Raw genomic sequence first — 21,225 nt, forward strand, 5'->3', positions numbered from 1 at the left:
GGCTTATTAGGCAAAAGCATTAAATAATAATTGGAATGACACTTGCAAAAGCCAAATATCTCGATCTTTCATTTGGCCTTGCAATGTTCACATCGTAAGAAGAAAACAAAGAACCCTTGAAACCTTTCATGCATACACACGGTACAAATAATATTTGTTGTTAAGCCAATGTCTTTATGTGTTTTATGGTACAATCCAATCTCTCGTCTAGCTTTGCTACAATGAAAATGAGAAATGAGATGAGAGTCAATCCCGAATGTCATAATTGATTCGTGAGGAGTGAAATTGTTTAGAAAATGTGAAATTCTTTCATAACTCGGTTCCTGCTCATTGTTTTTTTTTTTTTCTCTTCCATTCCTTAGGGAAGCATTTTTATTTTGGAGTAGGATTTTCTCTTCTCCTATTTTCATCTCCTTCCCTCCTCTCATCTCACACTTCATTTTTGTCTTATTATTTTTATAAAAAAAATCAATATAAAATGTTAACATAATTTATTCGTAACCGTTCAAGTAAAAGGAAAGGTAAAGGGAGAGAAGAAGATTAGCTAACATTATCCAATAGGCACTGGTCCTTGAGGAGAGGAAGTAGCTTTTATGCGGTTGGTGCTTGACAGTGTGATGATTCCTTGTCCAGTCCCTCACTCTATTTCGTTTAAGATCTGTAATATTAGCAGTAAAGCAAAACCAACTATAGCATTTTCCTCACACTTTTCTCACACTTTTCTCACATATATATTATCACGTATCCAGCATGAGTGTTGACCCTAAAAAGGGTACAAACAGAGAGAGAGAGAGGTAGAGAGAGGACCCCTTATTTCTCTTTGTTTTCTTAAATAAATACGGATCTCTTCGAAAACAAGCTTGCAGAAGAGAGAAAGCAATTCTGACAATCTAACGCTACCATGATGTGGATTGTGGGGGAGTGGAGTGGGTTTAAGAAAGATTGAACACCTTAGATTCATCTCTCTCTCGTGAAAACAATGTGGGGTGTGTGTGAGAGAGAGAGAGAGAGAAGATAGAAACGTTTCCGTCGGTATAGTCACGTGGGATCCACTTTCACGGACAGTCTAAAAGTGCTTCTTTCTCTTCTCGAACCCTCTGAAAAAACATTGCCCCATGTGCTCAGCTTCATCACCGTCTGCTGGCACTCTCTCTCTCTCTCTCTCTCTCTAAGTTTCATTTGCACACCCCCAATCAAACAAAACGTCTCCACTCCCATGTCCACCAAGCTCACATTTTGATCGCCTAACTCTCTCTCTCTCTCCCTCGCTCACTCTCTCTCTAACACAATGGACTCCAGAACTCGCCTTGACCATGTTCTCTTTCAACTCACTCCAACCAGGACAAGGTACATAGAAGATCCAATCTTTCGTGTAGTTTGATGTTGTTTCATGCAATGAAACAGTTTACATTTTCTGGGTTTCTGCTAAAGGTTAGTTTTTTGTGTGTTAAAAGATGTGAACTGGTGATATTTGCTGCTGGTGGTGGTGCAAACGAGAAATTGGCTTCAGGGCTTCTGGAACCATTCCTTGGTCACCTGAAATGCGCCAAGGATCAGATTTCCAAAGGAGGGTACTCCATCATTCTTCGTCCTTCGGACTCCGGTGCCTCCTGGTTCACCAAAGCCACTTTGCAGAGGTAATGTTGTAAAAATGTATGTGTTTTTTCTAATTATCTAGCATAATTGAGCGATAATTTTCTAAATTTGATCACCAAGTTTGGATCTGGGTTTGTGATAAATTCGAATGAAGAATTGGATTAATTATAGAAATAAACGCTTATATTTGTAATTGAGATGACCAAAGTAGTAACATTGAAGTTGGAGAGTTCGGGTGGCTATTAGATTTGATGTAATCGTGTAAAGTTCTGATCTTTAGGATGTTATGTCTTGCGGATTTTGTCGTGTGTGAAGCGCGAAATAGTTTTCATTGTTGACAGATTGAGTAATTGGTGTGATGTTATTGGTGTGAATGCTACAGGTTTGTGAAATTTGTTAGCACGCCAGAAGTTCTTGAGAGATTTATGACTATTGAGAGGGAGATTTTGCAAATTGAGAATTCAATTCAATCGAGTGAACTAGCCGAATCAGAAGGTGCATTTCGGAGATCCTTCATATTATTTACCCTGTTATTGTATATTCTTCAATTCACTTACCTGCTGATTACATTTACTGAATCTACAGCATTCTCAATTTGTTGAATTATTCTAGCATCAAAATCAATGATTAAACACTATTTTCTATTATGGGAAAGCTTGCGAGTTATTGCTCTTTAGGATACTAACGGTGATGTGCTGCATGAGCAATAGTGTTTTAGGAAAATCTTCCCCAGATACTAGGGATTGTATGTCCTTAAAGATAACAAAATATCGACTCTTGTTGAACCCTTAAGCATGCTTTAATCTCTCCGGTAAGGCTGCTCCGCTGTGACATAGAGGTCGTAAGTAGAAATAGCAAATCGTCTCACAGGAGTAAGCATCTGATCCAACCCGGACCGTGCAATGGTGGGAGTCTTGTGCATGGGCGCCCTTTGTCCTTGTCAATTTAACGGCTACAGTTGAGAAAATGTGTCTTCTAACTTTTGGTTTCTCAAATGTCGACAGCAGATGGGAATCAAAATAAGTCAACTGCAATCAAGGTATGCATCAATCGGCAATTGTATGTGTAAAAGTACTGATTTGGTTCCTTTTGAAGCTCTTGCAATTATAATGAACCGTTTTGTTGTGTTGTGATGGTGTTTTAGTCAAACAGTGAATCCAATGGAGCCATTAATGCTGTGCCAGAAGAAAATTCCAAGTAAGTAGTCTGGATTTTCAAAAGTTCATATGTGATTATTATACTGCTTGGTTAGAACAAATTGCATTTTCATGCATTGATTATTCAGCTTTTGGTGTTGAACAGGATTCGTCTTCAACGTGTTTTGGAAACCCGGAAGGTAGTACTATGCAAAGAGCAAGCGATGGCTTATGCTCGTGCTTTAGTTGCTGGATTTGAACTGGACTACATAGAAGATCTTATATCTTTTGCTGATACTTTTGGAGCTACACGCTTAAGGTATGAAATGTTGACTTGACTCACCTGTTACCGATTTCCACTAGTTTTTTGAAGGCTTTTATCCTCATTCCAAAATTAATGTTATCCACTGTTTTTCTTCTTTTCTCTCATTTGGAGGTTCGGTGGGTGTGTATCTTTATTAAAGGACGACATCTCAGTTTCGGTTTTTTATTTTCAGGGAAGCATGCATTAATTTCATAAATCTATACAAGCAAAAGAACGAAGATAGGCTTTGGATGGAAGAAATAGCAGCAATGCAGGCACTTTCTCAGCCACAACTGCCGTACTTGGGAACATCAGGAATAATTCTTGCTGGAGAAGATAATGACCCCCATCAGAATCTCATGATAAATGTTAACCAAAACATTCTTTCTGTTGGGAAGAATAGCTCATTAGACACATTAGTGTCGGAGTCAACAAGTCATGGAAGTCTCGACGCGAACCAAGGTATGGTTAAACACCCAAGAGTCGTTCCCGTTTCTGCCTATAATTTGGCTGTGATCTACTCGGCCCAAAAACTTGTATTGCAACTTTGTATTAGATAACTCCATCCATGACATGGTTAAAAAATCACAATCTACAGATATTTCGATGATCATCTTCTTTTTCATTTCACATCTGAACAATCTTAGAGAGAAGTTAATAATATTAATAATAGGAAAGAAACTCAGCTTCCATCTCCAACGTCTTCTTGTCTTGTGCAGATAATAGCTTGCCAACATCGATGTCATCAATGGATGGGAAGGCACAAGTACCAAACCCATGGCCAAACCAGCATCCTCAGTACATGCACAATTTCCAAGGTCCTGTGTATCCACAAAGGCACCCGTATCAAGGTTACCTTTTTCCTGGTATGCAGGTTCCGACATATTATCCAGGGAATATGAACTGGCCTCCGAATGGGGAAGAATCTGGCCCTATTTTTGATCAGGAATCCGATGGACGGAGGAATCGTAAATCTCATAGGAATAAAAAGAAACATTCTCATGAAAAAGTAGTAGAAACTTCAGACCAAGATGTATCCGGTGACAACACTGGCTCCAGTTATGAGAGTGAATCTGATGATCAGACGCATAAGCAAAGGCATGGGAGAAAGTCCTCGAGAAAGGTTGTTATCCGAAATATCAATTACATAACCTCTAAGAGGGATGGAGAAACAGGAAGTACGTCTGAGGGAAATTCATCCGACAAGGATGGATTTGTTGATGGGAAATCCATTAAACAGCAGGTAGAGGAAGCTGTTGGGTCATTTGAGAAGAAACATAAATCAACCTCACATCGTCATAAAAAACAAGGTGGAGGCAAGTTCCGTGGCGCTGTGGATGATTCAAATAGTGGTGTTGCAAGTACTTATGAGGGAGAAAAACAAAATGAAAACTGGAATGCTTTCCAAGACCTTCTCATGAGGGACAAGGATGAAAGTTCGTTTGCTACAGAACCACACAATGTACAGATTGAGGAGGAATATTTTTCAAGTAAGAACTCTGGCGAAGGAAAAGTGACTAAGCAACGAGCAGATTCAAGTGAATTTTTTGTGGTGACAGAGAGGGATTCAAGTAATGATAGTAAACCACGTGTCCAATACTTCGAAGGTGACGAGAATGTTGGCCGGATTACCAAGAAAGAAGATAGCACATATGAGGACGTATTATTTTCACGGAGAACTGAAGAATCTGGAAACAAATCCCATGATACTTTATCTGATTGTGTCAATGAATCGTACATAACCAAATGTTCTAAAGAAGGGGATTGGTTCATGAACAACCAAACAGATATATCAGCAAATAGGGATGTCAATAATGATCTGAAATTGTTTGATGGTGTTGATGCAATTCATGCGGAGAGGAATAAGAGAGATGTTCTAGGGGATGACTCTTTCATGGTTCAAGGCCGATCACTAGTTGATCAATCTGATTCTCAGTTCAGGACAGATATAAGCTTCGTCCCAGAGATCAATGGAGCTACTCAAGATGAATATGGCATGCAAGAAACTTCAAATGATAAACCTGAAGCGTATAGTGTTCATGAACCGGATGACCTTTACATGATGCTTGACCGTGGATCAGCTATGGAGCATGCTGTGGCACCATGGACTCCCGAAATGGATTATGAAACTATTGCTTCATCATTTGAAGCTACTAAGAAGAATCCTGGCACTGAAGCAAGTGATTCCGTTGAAGTTAAGCAGCCTTCTGATGGTAAGGGAAGGAATGATAAAAATAGTGGAATTCCTGGACAAAAAGCCAGGTCTAAAGTTGTAAATGGATCTTTGGCGAAAAGCAAGTCTGATGTCATGTCAAGAAGCAAGAAACCTGCTCCTGTAAGCAAAAGCACAGTCCACAAGAGCAAATCTGAAATGGTATGTACTGAAAGAAACTCCCTTTATAAGGTTTTCTAAGATAGTTTTAAAGAGTTTGTAGTCATATCACTGACTGTATCTGATATTTACTATTTCTTTAAAAGATTTTTCGCCCCTTTTCCCGTCAATTTATTAGAAATTTATTATTTGGTGGCTTCATTATGCAGTTGAACTTTCTGTTATGTGTGTTATGTGTTTCCCAAATCAAATGGAATTTTCACTTTTTCTTAGATGTCTTGAGACTTGATTTTTGTTCATTGCTACTAACACTCTCCCTCTCCCTTCCATTTCCTTTTTGCTGGTTTATTGACTTTCTTTTCCAATATTTATTAGGAAAAAGAGCGGAGAAAGAGAATGGAGGAGTTACTGATTCAACGCCAGAAGAGAATTGCTGAAAGGAGTGGTTCTGATACAGCAATATCTAAGAAGGCCCCAATGGACAATAAAACTACCAAAATCTCCATGACTAACTCGAAGAATGAGACTAAGAAATCAGATAAGCCTGTCATGCGGAATTCCACCATTGAACGCCTTGCAACTGCACGAGTAACTGAAAAGTTAACACCAACTTTGCCAAGTGCTGGCCAACCCAAAAAACAGAACATCAAGGCAAACGGTGTGGTTGCAAGTGCCTCATCACAGAAGGCAGCTGCTGCAGTGAATAAGAAACCCACTCCAAACAAAGCCAAACCTTTGGGTACAGAAGAGGACCTGAAGAAATCAAATCAATTAACTTCATCTGACTCTAATGTCCAGGAAAAGGTTTGCATAGAATCCACAGAAGCACTGCCGGTTAAGTCAGCAGCTGCAGTTGTAACTCAACCCACCTGTTCCATCAATCATTTGGAAGAGAAAAAAGAAATCCATGGTACATCATCTGTTGAAAAGAATGAGGGAAATTTGATGTTTCAAAGAGAGGCCCTGGAGAATGGTAGCACCAATGGGTATTCTCCCAATTTGGTTTCATCTGTACCTTTTGAAGAGAACGCTCAAAAACTGAATCAGTTTACAGGAGATGTTGAAGAGTTGCCTAAAGAATTTCCAGTTCTGAGTGAAGACAAGAGAAATTATATCTCGGAAATGAGTGTATCTCCTCCTATTCTGGGATCACCTAAGAAAGCTTTGATTGTTTCAGCTGTGAACAATGAAGAAACTGGTGCAAAAACAAAGAATTTACCAATTTCTGAGATCTCTGAGATAGAAATCTCTACTCCACCAAGTGATGAAACACTTGCGGAACTCCACTCCAGGAAGAAGTGGAACAGTGATGAGAACTCTCCTAAAGCTGCCAAAGGGTTTAAGAAGCTTCTATTGTTTGGGCGGAAGAGCCGAAACACTCCTGTCAATTGATATTTGTGGAACTAAGATAATTCATTGCTAGTAGCTTTTGTTTGCAGCATGTCATAATATTTTTCCATTGGTTTTTTGGGTTGTTCGTGTCCAAAAGGGATGGACCGACCAATTGAATTGCTTGATAATGCAGCTGATGCATTCTTTATGGCTGTCAAATGGAATAGCCTCACCGCTCTCGTATCCAATAAGGCTTCCGGGTGTTGCTGCCACACAAGGAGAGCACTGTAAGTTATGTATTTTTTTTTTGTATATCCTAGGAAGATAGAAAGATAGCCATCTGCTTATTTGATATAGCTTGTGCATTTGAATTGATAGACAATACGAGCTATTTTCTGCATCTCTTGTAATATTCTCTTATATCAAATCTGTTTGTTTGTGTAAGAACAGACATCTTTGCACCTTTGTTAATCAGCAAGTACATAATGTTTGTGATATCACTGATCCACACAGGCTGAACTTGCCGATCTACTAGTTTAGAATAGCCGTTTGATTGGTCTTGGAATAAGAATTCGTAAGATGTATCTGTCGTTCGTTGACAGGGTCGAACTGTTTTTGGTTAGATTTGTCATGGAGGCCTTGACAGTTCTGAACTAAACCAATTAGAATTCTCCTGTCTGTATAAGTAAAATGTGCATAGAAGAATGAGTAGTTGGAATCCTAAGAGTTTAAGTAAAAATATACTCAATTCGGTAACAGTACGTTCATAAAGTACCATGCAAGCATCATTCACTGTAAACGAAATCATCAGATTAACCCCATTGCTGCATCCTTCTCAAGATAATCAGAAAACTGAAAAGTTTTTACGATGCCTATACTCTGCCTTGAGACACTTCAGTTTGGCTACTAGATCATCATATTCCGGAAGCTTGGGGTGGACATGGCTGGAGCAAGGAGACGTTCCCTGCGCCATTTTATGTCCATCAACCGGACCAGCGAAAGAATTGCGACTCCTCACCAACATCTTGGAGCGATCTTTGTTCACAGCATCCCCATTTGTACTTTTTCTAGGTGTAGTAGTCATGGCATGTGTCCTAGGGTTTCCATTTCCGTCCCGTAAGTCGATATCATTTTTCTTGATTTTGTTTAAGCAAACTGAACCAGCAGTTGTACTTGAGCCATTATGAAAATGGCATAGCGTGGCCAGTGAAAGCTTACCGTTCGCCAGCGAACAACGTATCCGAGAACTCTCCTCCGTTTCCGAATTCGGAATTTGTATTTGAATCCCATCAGCTTTCTGCTCATCCTTGAAATCTCTGTCTGCAAAGCTATAATTCTGTGCCATCAGGAAAAGCACTTTTAGGAAGTCATCAAATTTACATTTCAAATATATTAGGTTCAAACCACAAGTAGGACTAAATGTTATTGTGCAAGGTTATAAACTTCCGATGTGAGGTTCTATTAACAATGTCGTCGATAATGTGGTCAGTAAATGTGATACAAATCACATTTGTGCGCACCTGGTGTGTCGTGCCTTGGCTATCCTGAAGCGCCAGCTGGACATTGGTGTTCTTCATTATATCACCTATTAAATACTGTTTCACTTCGTCCGGAATCAGAGTTATGCATAGTTTCTCCTTCAACTGAGAATTCACAAGATTCCCAGCACGTAATTCGACACTGATAACGTCGAGTTCCCATCCGTATTGCTCTTTGAACAGGCCACGCAACAGACGTAGCTCTGGCAGTTCACCACATCTTGAGGCAGCAAATATTAAACTTGCAACTGCTTCTCCAACAGCACCAGGCAAGTCCTGCACTGCCCTGCAGAATTTATTGGTTTGTTAAATTTTATTTTGTATAAGCTTTATCGGGGAAGGGAACAATTGAACACGGAACTTCAAGTAACGGTGAATGCTTTTAACGAACTGAGTTACAAATCCCTTGATACTTACCTGTTATTGTACACATGGACAATACTGGTGGTAATGCAATTGCAGAAATGGGCAATTTGATCATATGCAGCCAATAAGCACTGGTCCTTGTGGAGTTTCTCAACCTGGACATAAGAACAAAAGGGGTGGTCAAAAGTTGTCCCTTAAAGAGACTTAAAACCAAATTAACGCCTTTTGGGTGATTGTTAAAACTAAGGGGTGGTCAAAATCACTCCTTATTGCGTTTGGCAAAAAAAAAAAAAAAACTAAAAAAGTGTCCAAACAATAGAAGTATTTTTTTAAGAAACAAGTGTTAGATGTTTCTTCAAGAAGCACTTAAATGTTTTATAAAACTTTCAACATATTTTTAATAAAAGCACTTCTAATGAAGGTTCTTATTACCATAAGTGCTTCTTACATAAGCAATTTCAAATTTCGACAAAGAAAAAAAAAGAAGTAATTTCAAATGAGTCCCAAGATCCACGATGTATCATACAACAACAAAAAGGGTCTATTAGTAACTAGAAGTGCATTACTTTGTACGTATATCATGTGACAAGAGAGAAAGTTATGAGATATCATGTGACAAGAGAGAAAGTTATGAGAAATATATCTCCCATTGTACCAAAGTATCTCTCTCATACCACAAGAGTCGGGTCAAAACCCAAGTGGCCAAAATTGATTTCTTTAAAAAAAAAAACATGGGTAAATGATGGGAAAAAAAAACACAATTAGGTACTGCAATCCTTGATTAGCAAGAGATTAAATTACCCTAGGTAAAGCTTGCTCTAGCTGTCCATTTCGGAGAAGCAGAGAGATGTCAACACGTGCCTGCCTCACAATAGCATCTCTCCTATTCTTTTGGATGGTTAAATGCTTCTGCACTTGCGTAACCAGGCTCTTGCTGCAATACAAGCATGCACCATTAGTCACCTCGGCACAGTCATATTTGAGTTTGATGTAAATCTTTTATTTTTAAACAATAGGAGACTAGAAATCGAACGTGAGATCTCTTCTAACATTTGACAGTAATACCATTAGAGAGATGTTCTTAGTTGTGTAACCAAAATTTGATAACCCTGTGCATATCAAGTTCAATGTGGCACAACACTTAAAAATACGTATAAAATCGTATCTGAGCAGGGCAGCATGTTTACGATTAACAAAGTCTCGACCAATAATATGTAGTAACCCGATTCCGAAGAAAATAACTACAAGCATTTACATCATTGTAAAACAAATGATAATCATTTACACCATCATTGATGATCGGTATATAAAACGTAAAGGATTGCAGTACTTAGGCTTAGCCAAGTTGGCTACAGCAGTGTGCTCCTTCCGCACCCAAGTGCAAATTTCCTCTTAGTAGTTTACAGGAATTAGTGTAGAATATCGTTTGTAACAAACAAACAAAACAATAATAATAAAACTTAAAGGGTCAAGAAAGATTGTTTTACCATTTGGACACTTTTCTCCATCTTGAAGCCTTGGTCCATATAATTGCAGCTCGGAGTGCACCATACCACATTGTTTTCTTGGTTTTGCTTTGTCCTTTTACAAAATGGCTTTCTCACTTCTGCACTGAAAATTTGTTATCCAAAGAAGAAGAACAAAATGAAGAATTTTAGGGACTATTTTGGCTTTGGCAATGTGATGGGAGAGGAAAGTTTTGGCCTTTGGGACTCATTAGGGCAGTATTTACATATCAACTTAATAGCAGATACTAATTTTCTCAAGTAAAAAGTAAACCATCTTTTGTATTAGGAAGGTGATCTTATAACCAAAAGGGTATATAATTAATTCAATTTAATTACTCCAAGATCTTTATGCCATTTCAGAAATATCTCCTTGGTTATACAAAAATCATTTACGAACATCATCAGCCAGAAAGTTGTAATCTTTTGAGAATTTTTTACCACAAGATTAGATAGTTTTCTTAGGAAATGAATTCGTGCATGCATTTAGGTATATATTATATAAGATTTGTTCATAAAATATCGTAAGAATATGTTATACTAGCCGTCAGATTAGTCCTTGTATTTAAGTTCACTTTTATTTCTTTCTTTTTATTTCTCATTTTCCATAGAAGCTATTACGATTTGTCTATGTTATGCGTACACCTTAATTGGCAAATAGACAGATTCCAAAAATAGTGAAAAGCAGCGGTTCCCTAAACGATAGTAAATTGTACAAGAGGATAAGGTGCACAAAAGTTGCCTCATTTGTTAATGGTGGATTTGTGTTTCTTTTAATACAAACGATATTGATAATAATTTATACTAGGGGGATGAGAGGGTTTGAACCTGGATGAAGCATTTGGTTCTTGAAAACGAGCGAGTTTGCAGCATAAGATTCTACATGCTTGTTTATATTGTTTTTTTTTTTGGGTCAAAGCTTGTTTATATTGTTATACAACCCTTTTTGTCTCGCATACTTTTAACCCTAGTGAAGCCACTTTTATACCACCCTATCTCCTTTAAATTTATGATCAACTATTTTTGTGGCCTCTGTGGTGACCCCGCTCTTTGAACGGTGAAAGAGCTTGTTAATTAAACACAAGCAATGTTTAAAATATTGATATAGGTGGAAATATCGATATGCAAATTAATAGATATATATTGATATCAATATCGGTTGATCTTCGACGAATTATGAAAATTTGCAATGGGAGGAGAATATCAACTCATTCAGATTTTAGTCAAAATTAAAGAAAACTTTCTCATAAAGAGTTGAAAAGATTGAAATCTGTAATTGGTTCCGACAATATTTTTGCAGTGAATCGGTGAACATTGTCGATATTCATTGATTTTTCCAAATCTCATCGATATGAAATTTGCATTTCACCTCCTTTCCATATTCATCCTTAAATTTTTGGATATTTCAACAAAAATATCGTCAATTTCGTAAATAATTTAAACATGGAATACAAGTAGTGATTCCCATTATTCTTCCATTAAAAGAAGAGTTAAAGTTATCATTTCAATCAAATCTAAATAGTCTTGAACATTTTTTTTCTTAAAAAAACCAAAAAAAAAAAAAAAAGTCTTGAACATTAGTCATACGAGTTTGTGGAGTTTATTCGCTATAACTACTCAAAGTTGGGAATGATTTAGGGTTTGACGGGAAAACGCCCCAATGAACTACAATACTCACATATTTTATTTAATCATTTCATTATCCAATAACTTGGAAAGCAATTTCATGTAACAAATAGCTTGTGTACACTACTACAATATAGGCTATCACCGGCGAAGCAAAAACCGACAATAAACCTAATTTCTGTCGGAAAGTTGGCAAAAATCCGACATAAAACAATGTAATGTCGCATTTCAATAGCGACACTAATGCTTGCGTCACGAAAGGCCTTCAGTGTCGGTTTGATTGCTTAATCCGCCACTATGCAGCGTTGTTTCAAAGCGACACTGACATTAGCGTCGCTTTAAAGCGACGTACATTTGAACATTAATTATAATATATCCACCTCACTGTCGGTTCTAACCAACATTCCCATAAAATTATATAAATAAAATATACCTAAACCGACGTTATATAACCATTAAATAAATAAAATATTCAAATTTAGCAATTTAATTATAATATATAGCCACCCTACTGTCGATTCTAACAGACATTGTCTTACAATTAAATAAATAAAATATACTAAACCGACGTTAGATAACAATTAAATAAAAAAAAATATTCAAAGTCAGCAATTTAATTATAATATATATCAACCATACCGTCGGTTCTAACCAACATTGTAATAAAATTAAATAATTAAAATATTCCTAAACCGACGTAAGAAAACCATTACATAAATAAAATATTCAAACTAGTAACGGTCTTAACCGACACTACCCTTGTTAATATTAATAAAAAAAACGTAAATCTGCATCATTTTCAATTAATTGGTACTAAAATATACAAACATTAATAAAAAAAATTAACAAGACATATAGTGCCAAAATATACAAATATTATACATCAAACGTTCCACATAATATACAAAAACTCATCCGTCACAACAAACACTAAATCCGACATTACAAACATAACATACAAAAACAAAAATATAGAACAAATGTGTCATATTTATCCGCCAAGAAAGCGGACCAAATAAACTACTCAACCGAACCTGAGCCTGAATGTGGCCCAGATCCTTCTCCTCCTTGAGATCCTCCTCCTCCTTGAGATCCTCCATCTGCTCCTAAATACCTTGTGAAGTCCACATCAAATCCACCACCAGCAAGCATTCCAGAAAACCCCCCAACTGGAACTTCAGGACAAAATACAGCAGGAGCAGCCATCTCAGGTTGATATACTGGCGTTTGATAATGTGAATACTGCTGCATGTATGACATGGGAGGATGCTGCATATATGGCATGGGCGGCTACTGCATGTATGACATGGGCGTAGGCATCGGATACATAGGATATGAAGGTTGCTGATTATGGCCAGCATACGGATATGCAGGGGGAGGCTAACTATGGCCCAACTGTTGAGGAGGCTGACTCTGGCCTGACTGTTGAGGAGGCTGACCCTGGCCTGACTGTTGGGTTCCCGGGCTATACGGCGGTTGAGGCTGAAAGTTTTGAAGAAACATAGTAAGCAACTGATTAGTATGTTCAAACTTGCCCTCTAGGTCCGAAAGCCGTTTATTAGTATTTTCTTCCCTCATTCTCAACACATTATTTTCAATCATCAACAATGCCATTGCACTATTAGATGACCTCCTGGAGGAATTTGATGTAGAAGATGAAGAAGATGCATAGGACACCATATCAGGAGTCACCCCATGACCATACCCTCTGACTCTGTTATGAGTCTCAGGACCCATTGTATCAACATAAACACGGGTTCTAAGTTCTTCATTATCCTCTTGGCCCGACTCAATCAAATTTTGCAAATTGCCCTCCATTGTTGCCTTGCATTACAATTTAAAAAAAAAAAAAATCAAACAATAGTAAAACAGAAAAATAAGTTATAGATATTAAAAATTAATAACAACAAACGACAAACACGAAAAAATCAACGAAAACATCAATTACCGTTGTACGCTCTGACGTTTCATCAATCCAACTTTAATCCTTTCGTGTATGACATTCACAGAAAAAGGTTACTGGATCCGCCTCTTTCCCATGCTGGTTCCGCTTTATGAAAAATAAAGTTTCATACAAACAATTTTAAGCACACCTCATACTAAAAATAAAATTTATAATTATGTATTATTTAAAATTAACAACATATCTTTAAAGTGAACAATCCTTACAAATTCTTGCCATTTTCTTGCAAAAGATTTTGTCCCAGTAGTATGGTTCATTGTTTTCTTTTTCCGATTAATCTTATTTTTCTCAGCAACCTCCTGACAAAAAAGGGGAATTTTTTAGGCAAATTTAAAGTTAAAACGAAATAAATCATATAATAATTACCCTAGTTTTTTCCTTATTCCAGTATGCCACCAATGCAGCCCACTGTGCATGATTCACTTCAGGTGGAGGGTGGCTGCGCTCCTCTTCTGCTCTTTTAGAATAATGCTCTTTTTTTAACTTATTTCTATATTCTTTATGTGCATGCTCAGCAATCTTAAGCGTCATATGGCGAATTATAGGCATTTTCACAATATTAGCATCTTCAAAAAAAATATTACCCTGCATTCATAAAAAAATAATCAAGCCAATCAATTATTATTACATTTATCGCTTTTTTCTTCTATTCTCAAGGAAAAAAAATTATATATATACCTTTATTCTATTCCACAAAACTTCCTTATCTTCTTCCTTAATCTTACGCCAATCCCTCTCTAACGGGAAATTTCTGTTGTCTCGTACCTCCGCTGCTAGAAGTCTTGAAAATTCACTAGACTTATCACTAATGCATTTTCCGGACGAATCAAACGAACAAAGCTGTTTCGTCCATTTAGGAATTAAGGGTCCCCGCCTCCGTTGAGATGTTCCTTATTATAACAAAAAAAAAAGCAATTAAAAACACAGAAACAAATGTAGATTTTCAGTTTAAACATAATACTAGTTTAAACACAAAACAAAACTGAAATTATAATAACCTTAGCTGCGATCTTTTTTCTTGAGCTACGATCTTTTTTCTTGAGCTATCATCTGCGTTGGTAATTTTATATCTTGATTTACCACAAACCGAGCACACGGTCAAATCCGAAGTATCTTTCCAATAGATCATGCAATCATTGGGACATGCATCAATTTTCACATACGACAGACCCAAGTCATTTATAAGTTTTTTTGCCTTGTAACGGGTTTCAGGCAAACAATCCCCTTCAGGCAATATTCTTTTAATTAACTCCAGTAAAGTGGTGAAGATCTCATCTGGCATTCCCACTAAACACTTAATCTGATACAGTCTTACAACTGCTTCCAATTTCTTAAACTGCTTACAACCTGGCCACAAATCTTGATCTGCCTCTTCAAGCAACCTAAAAAAAGTCTCCACCTCTTCTGGACGCCCTTCCCTAATGGGGGGTTTAGTAGACGGCCCAACACTTTCTTCTGTTAATGGTTGGACAAATACATCATTAAGAAAATCATGCATGCCAATCACCTCATCTCCTGTTTCTTCTTCTCTAATTGCCATATTTTACTCTCCAATGTTTTGCTCGCCATGATGTCGCCACCAAGCGTTTTTATAATCTTTATCCATATCATACAATATGAGATGTTCAACAATAGTGTTCCTAACAAAAGTGTATCGATTACAACATCTTTTGTAAGGACATCTAAACTTATCAGGTCCAACACCATTTGCAACTGCTTGATCCAAAAACAAATTAATTCCAGCTGTATACGCTTCAAAATTTCGAGGTATCGTCAACCAACTCTTGTCCATGCTTTACCACTTTACGAGGGCAAAATAGTACGTTCACACTAAGATGCCTACAATCTTTCAATCCCTATCATGTAGGCATAACTATTAGAATTTTCAATTTCTATCTTTCAACCCTCGAACTCTATCACAATTGCAATCTTTTAATTTTCAACACCTATTATAGTGAAAACAAATTAAAATAACAACAAAAATTTATCAAAATTATGCTTATCTAATCCATTCTAATAAATACCAACCAAAAGTTATCAAAATAACAGCAAAAACAAATTAAAATAACAATTACAGTACAAAACAAATTAATTTAACATAATATATTCTTATATTACTAAATATCATAAGTTTATGTTATATTTAATATTGTTAATTTAACATAAATGCTAATAAATATTATTCATTTCCATTTTCTCATAACAATTCAAGTGACAAAATTAATTAATTCGACTAAATATAAATTAATTTAACAAAAATAATAGAAATTTATCTAAGTACTTAAATTAGAATTTTTAAATAAATAAAATTGTGTTTTATACAATTAAAGAATTTAGTGATAGAAACCTGAATTATGGAAGAATTCCGTCGTCGATGAATTCTTTATGTACTCAAGCAGCTCAAATAAATTCCCTACAAAAATGAATTGTAAATAAAAATTAAACATAATAGGAGAGAATAAAAATATTAAAAGCAAAAAACACTTACTGTTGTGAAGAAGTAACAAACGAAATTGGAATAACAAATAAGAAAGGTCTAAGTGAAAGAACAAGGGGAGGGTTTGTAAGAGAGGAAGAACAAACAAGAAAAATGGAAGAGAGGATGAAAGAGAACACGGGAGGGTATATAAAGACCCTCAATCCGTCGCTACAACCGACACTAAGTTTTAAAATATTTTAAAAAACTAAAATCTATGTCGCTCAGAACCAACGCAGGCTTTAAATTATTTAAAAACAATAATTTGTGTTGCTTAAAAGCGACACTAATACTTTATGTCGCTAAAAAGCGACACTGTTTTGTTTAAAGCGACGCTATTATTTAAAATTATTAAAATATATGTCGGTTATAAGCGACATTAAATGTTTACGTCGGTTTAAAAGCGACGTAGAAATTTTATGACGCTTATAAGCGACAGTAAATCCGACGTCATCTTCAGTTAGTGTCGCAACTGTCTTATCCGCCACTATATTAAATTAAACTGACGCCACCTACTGTGACACATCCCGTCCCGAAGTAGGGCATGCTGGCCGTCACGTGAGAGTGACGTAACCATTTGCACAGTACGGAAGCTTTAAGATACAATTTATAAGTTGATACACCCGAAGGTGAGTCCTAATTTTGTCCAATCTGTCAGAACACCGTCGAATTCCTCGTAGTCACCACACCTTTGTGATTTTTGAACCTGGAGGGGCGCAAAACCAAAATTGAGTGGGTCAGTAAAACAATTCTTTTCCAAATCCAAACATTTCTCAAAACGTTGTAACCCCTCTCCGTAAAACCTGTATACTTTCCCAGAAATGTAAAATATAAATCTACATATATATTCTCAAGACTTCAAGTCGTTAACTCAACATTTTCATACAATTATGCCATGCCACATCATCTCAACATTTCTCATATTAATTATGCCATGCCACATCATCTCAACATTTCTCATATTAATTATGCCATGCCACATCATCTCAACAGTAATAAGGTATGAATGCATCAACATAATCATATCAGGTGCAAGAAAGTAATCAACCGTAGGCCCTCTAATAGCCCTGTACGGTTGAACCTAGAGCTCAAAATCTATCACTCTCACACTCTGCCGGAGTCACTCCGCGTGACCTGTACGGCCTTCTGCACATAAGTTACGCTCTAGTGCTTCTCATAATCATTTGTGCACATAATCTAAGGTCACCCACCAGTCGGAATCTCACTAACACTCTCGCGACTGGCCTGTCGTACCCACTCCGCGTGGACTGTACGACTAGCATCTACTTGGATCCAAGACGAGCGTGCGATGCGGTGAATACTATAAGCACTAAACTATGGTGCAGGATTTGAGCTCAATATACATCAACATCATCATAACAGAAATAAATACTCACATGTGCGTCCACCGCACCATTTCATACATATGCATCATAAATCAATTCTTACCCGTGCGTCCACCGCACCAATTCATACATATGCATCATAAATCAATTCTTACCTGTGCGTCCACCGCACCAATTCATACATATGCATCATAAATCAATTCTTACCTGTGCGTCCACCGCACTAATTCATACATATGCATCATATATTAATTCATGCATGGCATTTCAACTCACATTTCTAAATACTTTTCATATCAATTCTATGCATGGTATTTCACTTCCCGTTTTTCCACATAACTCATATGCATTTCATTTTAAACATATTTTCATTTCAATTCAATTTCTGGGAAACGTCAAGTATATATATATACGGAAAACAAAACTGCCCACTCACCTGGAGTTCGTCCAACAACTCCCTAGCACCACACATCAAGGCGTCACGACGATCGGCGCCTAAAACAATAATCAAATCTAGCCTCAGAATTCATATCGATAGAACATATAACTTATATAAAATACGTCACTACGTAGTTCGATCCGGAAGATCTGCCACTCAGATTTTAAATCCATAACTTCCAGAGGTCCACAATATATCTCTAGGATAACATCCTAAAATTTCATTTCCATCCAACGGTCGGATCTCCGTCAATTTCCAAAACTAAGTGACGGTTAACATTTTATATTATGGACTTACAACTCCAATTCCGGAAGATCCGTAACTCGGATTCCCAATCCGTAAGTTCCAATAATCCTCCAATATTACGTATTACAACGTATCAAAGTTTGGTGATGATCCAACGGTCGGATCGTCAATTCATATTTTCACCTAAATGCAAAAACTATAAAACGTTATTTGAACACCTAACCAACAATCCTTAACAACTTTCTCATACGGTGCTCAATTTGGGTATATGAATATACCACGGTGATCTACTCGACGTCACGGACGTCGAAATATTTTTAAAATAATTTTTTACTGTAGCACGCGACCCCACGCGCCAAGGAAGGCACGGACCTACGCGCCCCCACGCGCACCTTCTTCTTCCTTGGGTCGCTGGACTGGTTTTTCCGGTGACCGGAAAACTGGGCATTTTTCAAATGCCTTGTTCTCCTTCGTTTCTCAACCATTTTCTTCGTATAATATATCAAATTGAAGCCCCAAACATGTAGAATCACAATATACTACTTTAAAGCTCTAAAAACCATGAAATCTCACCGGAAAAATTCCAAGAAAACCGGCCAAAGATGAACCACGTGATCCCGGCGTCTAAATCCTTCAAACGAAGCACTCCGAGCTTCCTTGGGACCTCACTAAGCTCACTATGAACTTGGATTGTCCTAAAAATCAACCAACAAAAAGTTCATGAATAGTGCCAAACTCGGACCTCGAGTTTTCAACGCGAAAACGAAGGATTCCTTACCTGAAAATGGTGTCTACGTGATCGTGGAGGTTCCAGGAGTTCGATGGTGGTCTTAAATTGGACGTTCGTGGAGGTTTGATTGAGGTTGTGTGTGAGTCCGTATGTTCGAGAGTAAGAGAGAGAGTGAGAGAGAGTTTTCTGAGAAGAATAAGATAGAGAGAAGAGGTTACGGGTTTTAGGGAGGGAATTCAGGGTAGGAGGCCCTACCTAAGTCCAAACACAAATTAACCATAGTTTCGGATCTTTAGATAACACAATGTCGTACATTTACGCACCTTAATCCCGTTTAAGGGCATATTGGTCATTTCACGTCCTCGGAATTAAAATTCCGAGACGGGCTGTGACAATCTCCCCTCCTTATAGAATTTCGTCCCCGAAATTCCAGCCACCAACCAACCCATCAATACTCATACCAAACTCGGTAAGTTTCTTTCATCCGATTCTTTTTCTCCTACGAAATTTTCTTCCACTGAATAATTCCTTCACAAAACTTTTACCATTTACTCTATCTTAACTCTCATGATCTTCTTTTTCCAATCCAAAGTTGTCATTAGCTCCTCACTAATTAGATCCAGTTTAATTCTCAATAGTTACACCAGAATTCCATGAGACGACTCTGCCACCTAGTGACAACGCATCGAACACAAAATACATTAAGTACCGTTGCCCTGTCTGGGAAAAAGTTATTACTCAGCACTGGAGTAATTGTACTAACTTGGTACATTGCCCAACTATCACTTCAAATTCGATCATAACCATCCTATGTACAAGGAAACTTGTACACATAATCCAAAGTAATATCTTTCCATTTCCACTGCGAAACAGAAAATAGTTATCTCAATCCAAAGGTTTATCTTTTTCTGCCTCAATCTGCTGACCAAATAAAACTGTCGAATGGTATGATAAATCTTATTACTTTTGGAATATTGCAGAAGTTGAACAGTGAACTTCGTCCAAATTTGCTTGCTTTAAATCCTCAGCATTAGGCACATACTTTTTGTTTTCTTGTATCCACATACCATTTGATTCACGAATCATGTACTCATTCTTTTTCCCTTCTTTCTCTGCCTTGGTTAATTCTTAAATTTCCTCGTCAAACATTTAAGTTTCGAGTACGACCTTACCAAAAGGCCTAACTTGAAACTTAGCAAGTATAACTTCTTCTCGATCTTTCATTCTTAACTTTACTTTAGTTGGTTTCCAATCCACAAGATGATACTCTTGGCCAACGTGCCAGACATTAATTCTTACTGCAATCTTTTTATCAAGTGCTTCAACTATATCAATCCCACGATCACCCTGGTCGTACAATCATGTTCATTAAACAATTCAATTTACCTTCGCTGCCTCATATCAAAATCCTTCCAAGTAATGGATATTGAAGACTTTTTGGATTCGTAAAAATCTTGCATTCTTACCAAATATAATGCCTTCATAACTTCACAGCAAGAATGGTAATCATGACTTCCAAGTCACCCGTAGGGTAATTCATCTCAGGAGGTTCCATTTATCGTGAAACGTATGCAATCACCCTAACATTTGCATCAACATGCCTCCAATACCATTCAAGAAACATCACTAAAAATTTATGATTACCACTATTCTCTGGGAATACCAAAATACGTGCATGAGTGAGGAAATACTTCAGTTGTTGAATCCTTTGCTCACAATTTCCTTCCCACTCATACATAACCTCTTTTCTCAACAGTCTCGTCAATGACAAAGCAATGACTAAAAAATCTTTCACAACCATCCAAAATAGCCTGGTAAGCTAAGAAATTCCGAATCTCAATTATGGCTTGTGGTTGTTCCAAATTTTTAATTTCTACTACTTTTTAAGGATTCACTTGAATACCTTAAGAATATATAACATATCCCAGAATGCCACCTGATTCATCTAACTTTAACATTTGCTACTTAGCATACAACCAACGTTCTCTCAATCTTTGCTTCACCAACTTAATACGTTTACATGCTCTGCTCTGGCTCAGAATATGCCAGAATATCTTCAATGAAAACGATATCAATTATCAAAGCATTATTGGAATACTTCATCCATCAACTCATAAAACAACATGAGTATCCATATAGCATCACCAAACTTCATAAAGACTATAACAAGTCCAGAAAACCATCTTATGATCAACGTCATTCATAATCTTTAATTGGTAATAACCAGACTTCAAGTCAATCTTTGAAAATATACAAGCACCTTTGAACTGATCAAATGAGCGTCAATACA

The 21,225-nt window shown here is 37.0% G+C and overlaps 2 protein-coding genes and 1 long non-coding RNA gene across 4 annotated transcripts; 1 reads left to right on the top strand and 2 right to left on the bottom strand.

Moving 5' to 3' along the window:
- The first annotated feature begins 766 nt into the window (after positions 1-766).
- On the top strand, positions 767-7,195 carry LOC103430353 (COP1-interacting protein 7-like). 2 transcript variants are annotated; one of them, XM_008368488.4, is made up of 9 exons: positions 767-1,347; positions 1,455-1,637; positions 1,979-2,091; positions 2,601-2,635; positions 2,741-2,793; positions 2,899-3,051; positions 3,230-3,498; positions 3,756-5,410; positions 5,744-7,195. In XM_008368488.4, exons 1-9 carry the CDS (start codon positions 1,289-1,291, stop codon positions 6,758-6,760), a joined length of 3,537 nt encoding a protein of 1,178 aa, XP_008366710.1. In that variant the 5' UTR covers positions 767-1,288; the 3' UTR covers positions 6,761-7,195. The 2 variants fall into 2 exon arrangements, with proteins under 2 accessions (XP_008366710.1, XP_008366718.1); XM_008368496.4 differs by having other exon boundaries at positions 790-1,347; positions 2,604-2,635.
- An 825-nt stretch (positions 7,196-8,020) lies between these two features.
- On the bottom strand, positions 8,021-13,019 carry LOC103431029 (uncharacterized). The gene is made up of 4 exons (XM_070819711.1): positions 12,850-13,019; positions 9,406-9,538; positions 8,656-8,759; positions 8,021-8,524 (listed from the first exon to the last, which is right to left on the bottom strand). Exons 1-4 carry the CDS (start codon positions 13,017-13,019, stop codon positions 8,116-8,118), a joined length of 816 nt encoding a protein of 271 aa, XP_070675812.1. The 3' UTR covers positions 8,021-8,115.
- Positions 13,020-15,254: 2,235 nt separating this feature from the next.
- On the bottom strand, positions 15,255-16,641 carry LOC139194270 (uncharacterized). The gene is made up of 2 exons (XR_011579031.1): positions 16,046-16,641; positions 15,255-15,554 (listed from the first exon to the last, which is right to left on the bottom strand). It is a non-coding gene; the product is annotated as an uncharacterized lncRNA (long non-coding RNA).
- Between the last annotated feature and the right edge of the window lie 4,584 nt (positions 16,642-21,225).

Source organism: Malus domestica, chromosome 03 (genome assembly GCF_042453785.1).
Source record: "Malus domestica chromosome 03, GDT2T_hap1".
Lineage (NCBI taxonomy): Eukaryota > Viridiplantae > Streptophyta > Magnoliopsida > Rosales > Rosaceae > Malus > Malus domestica.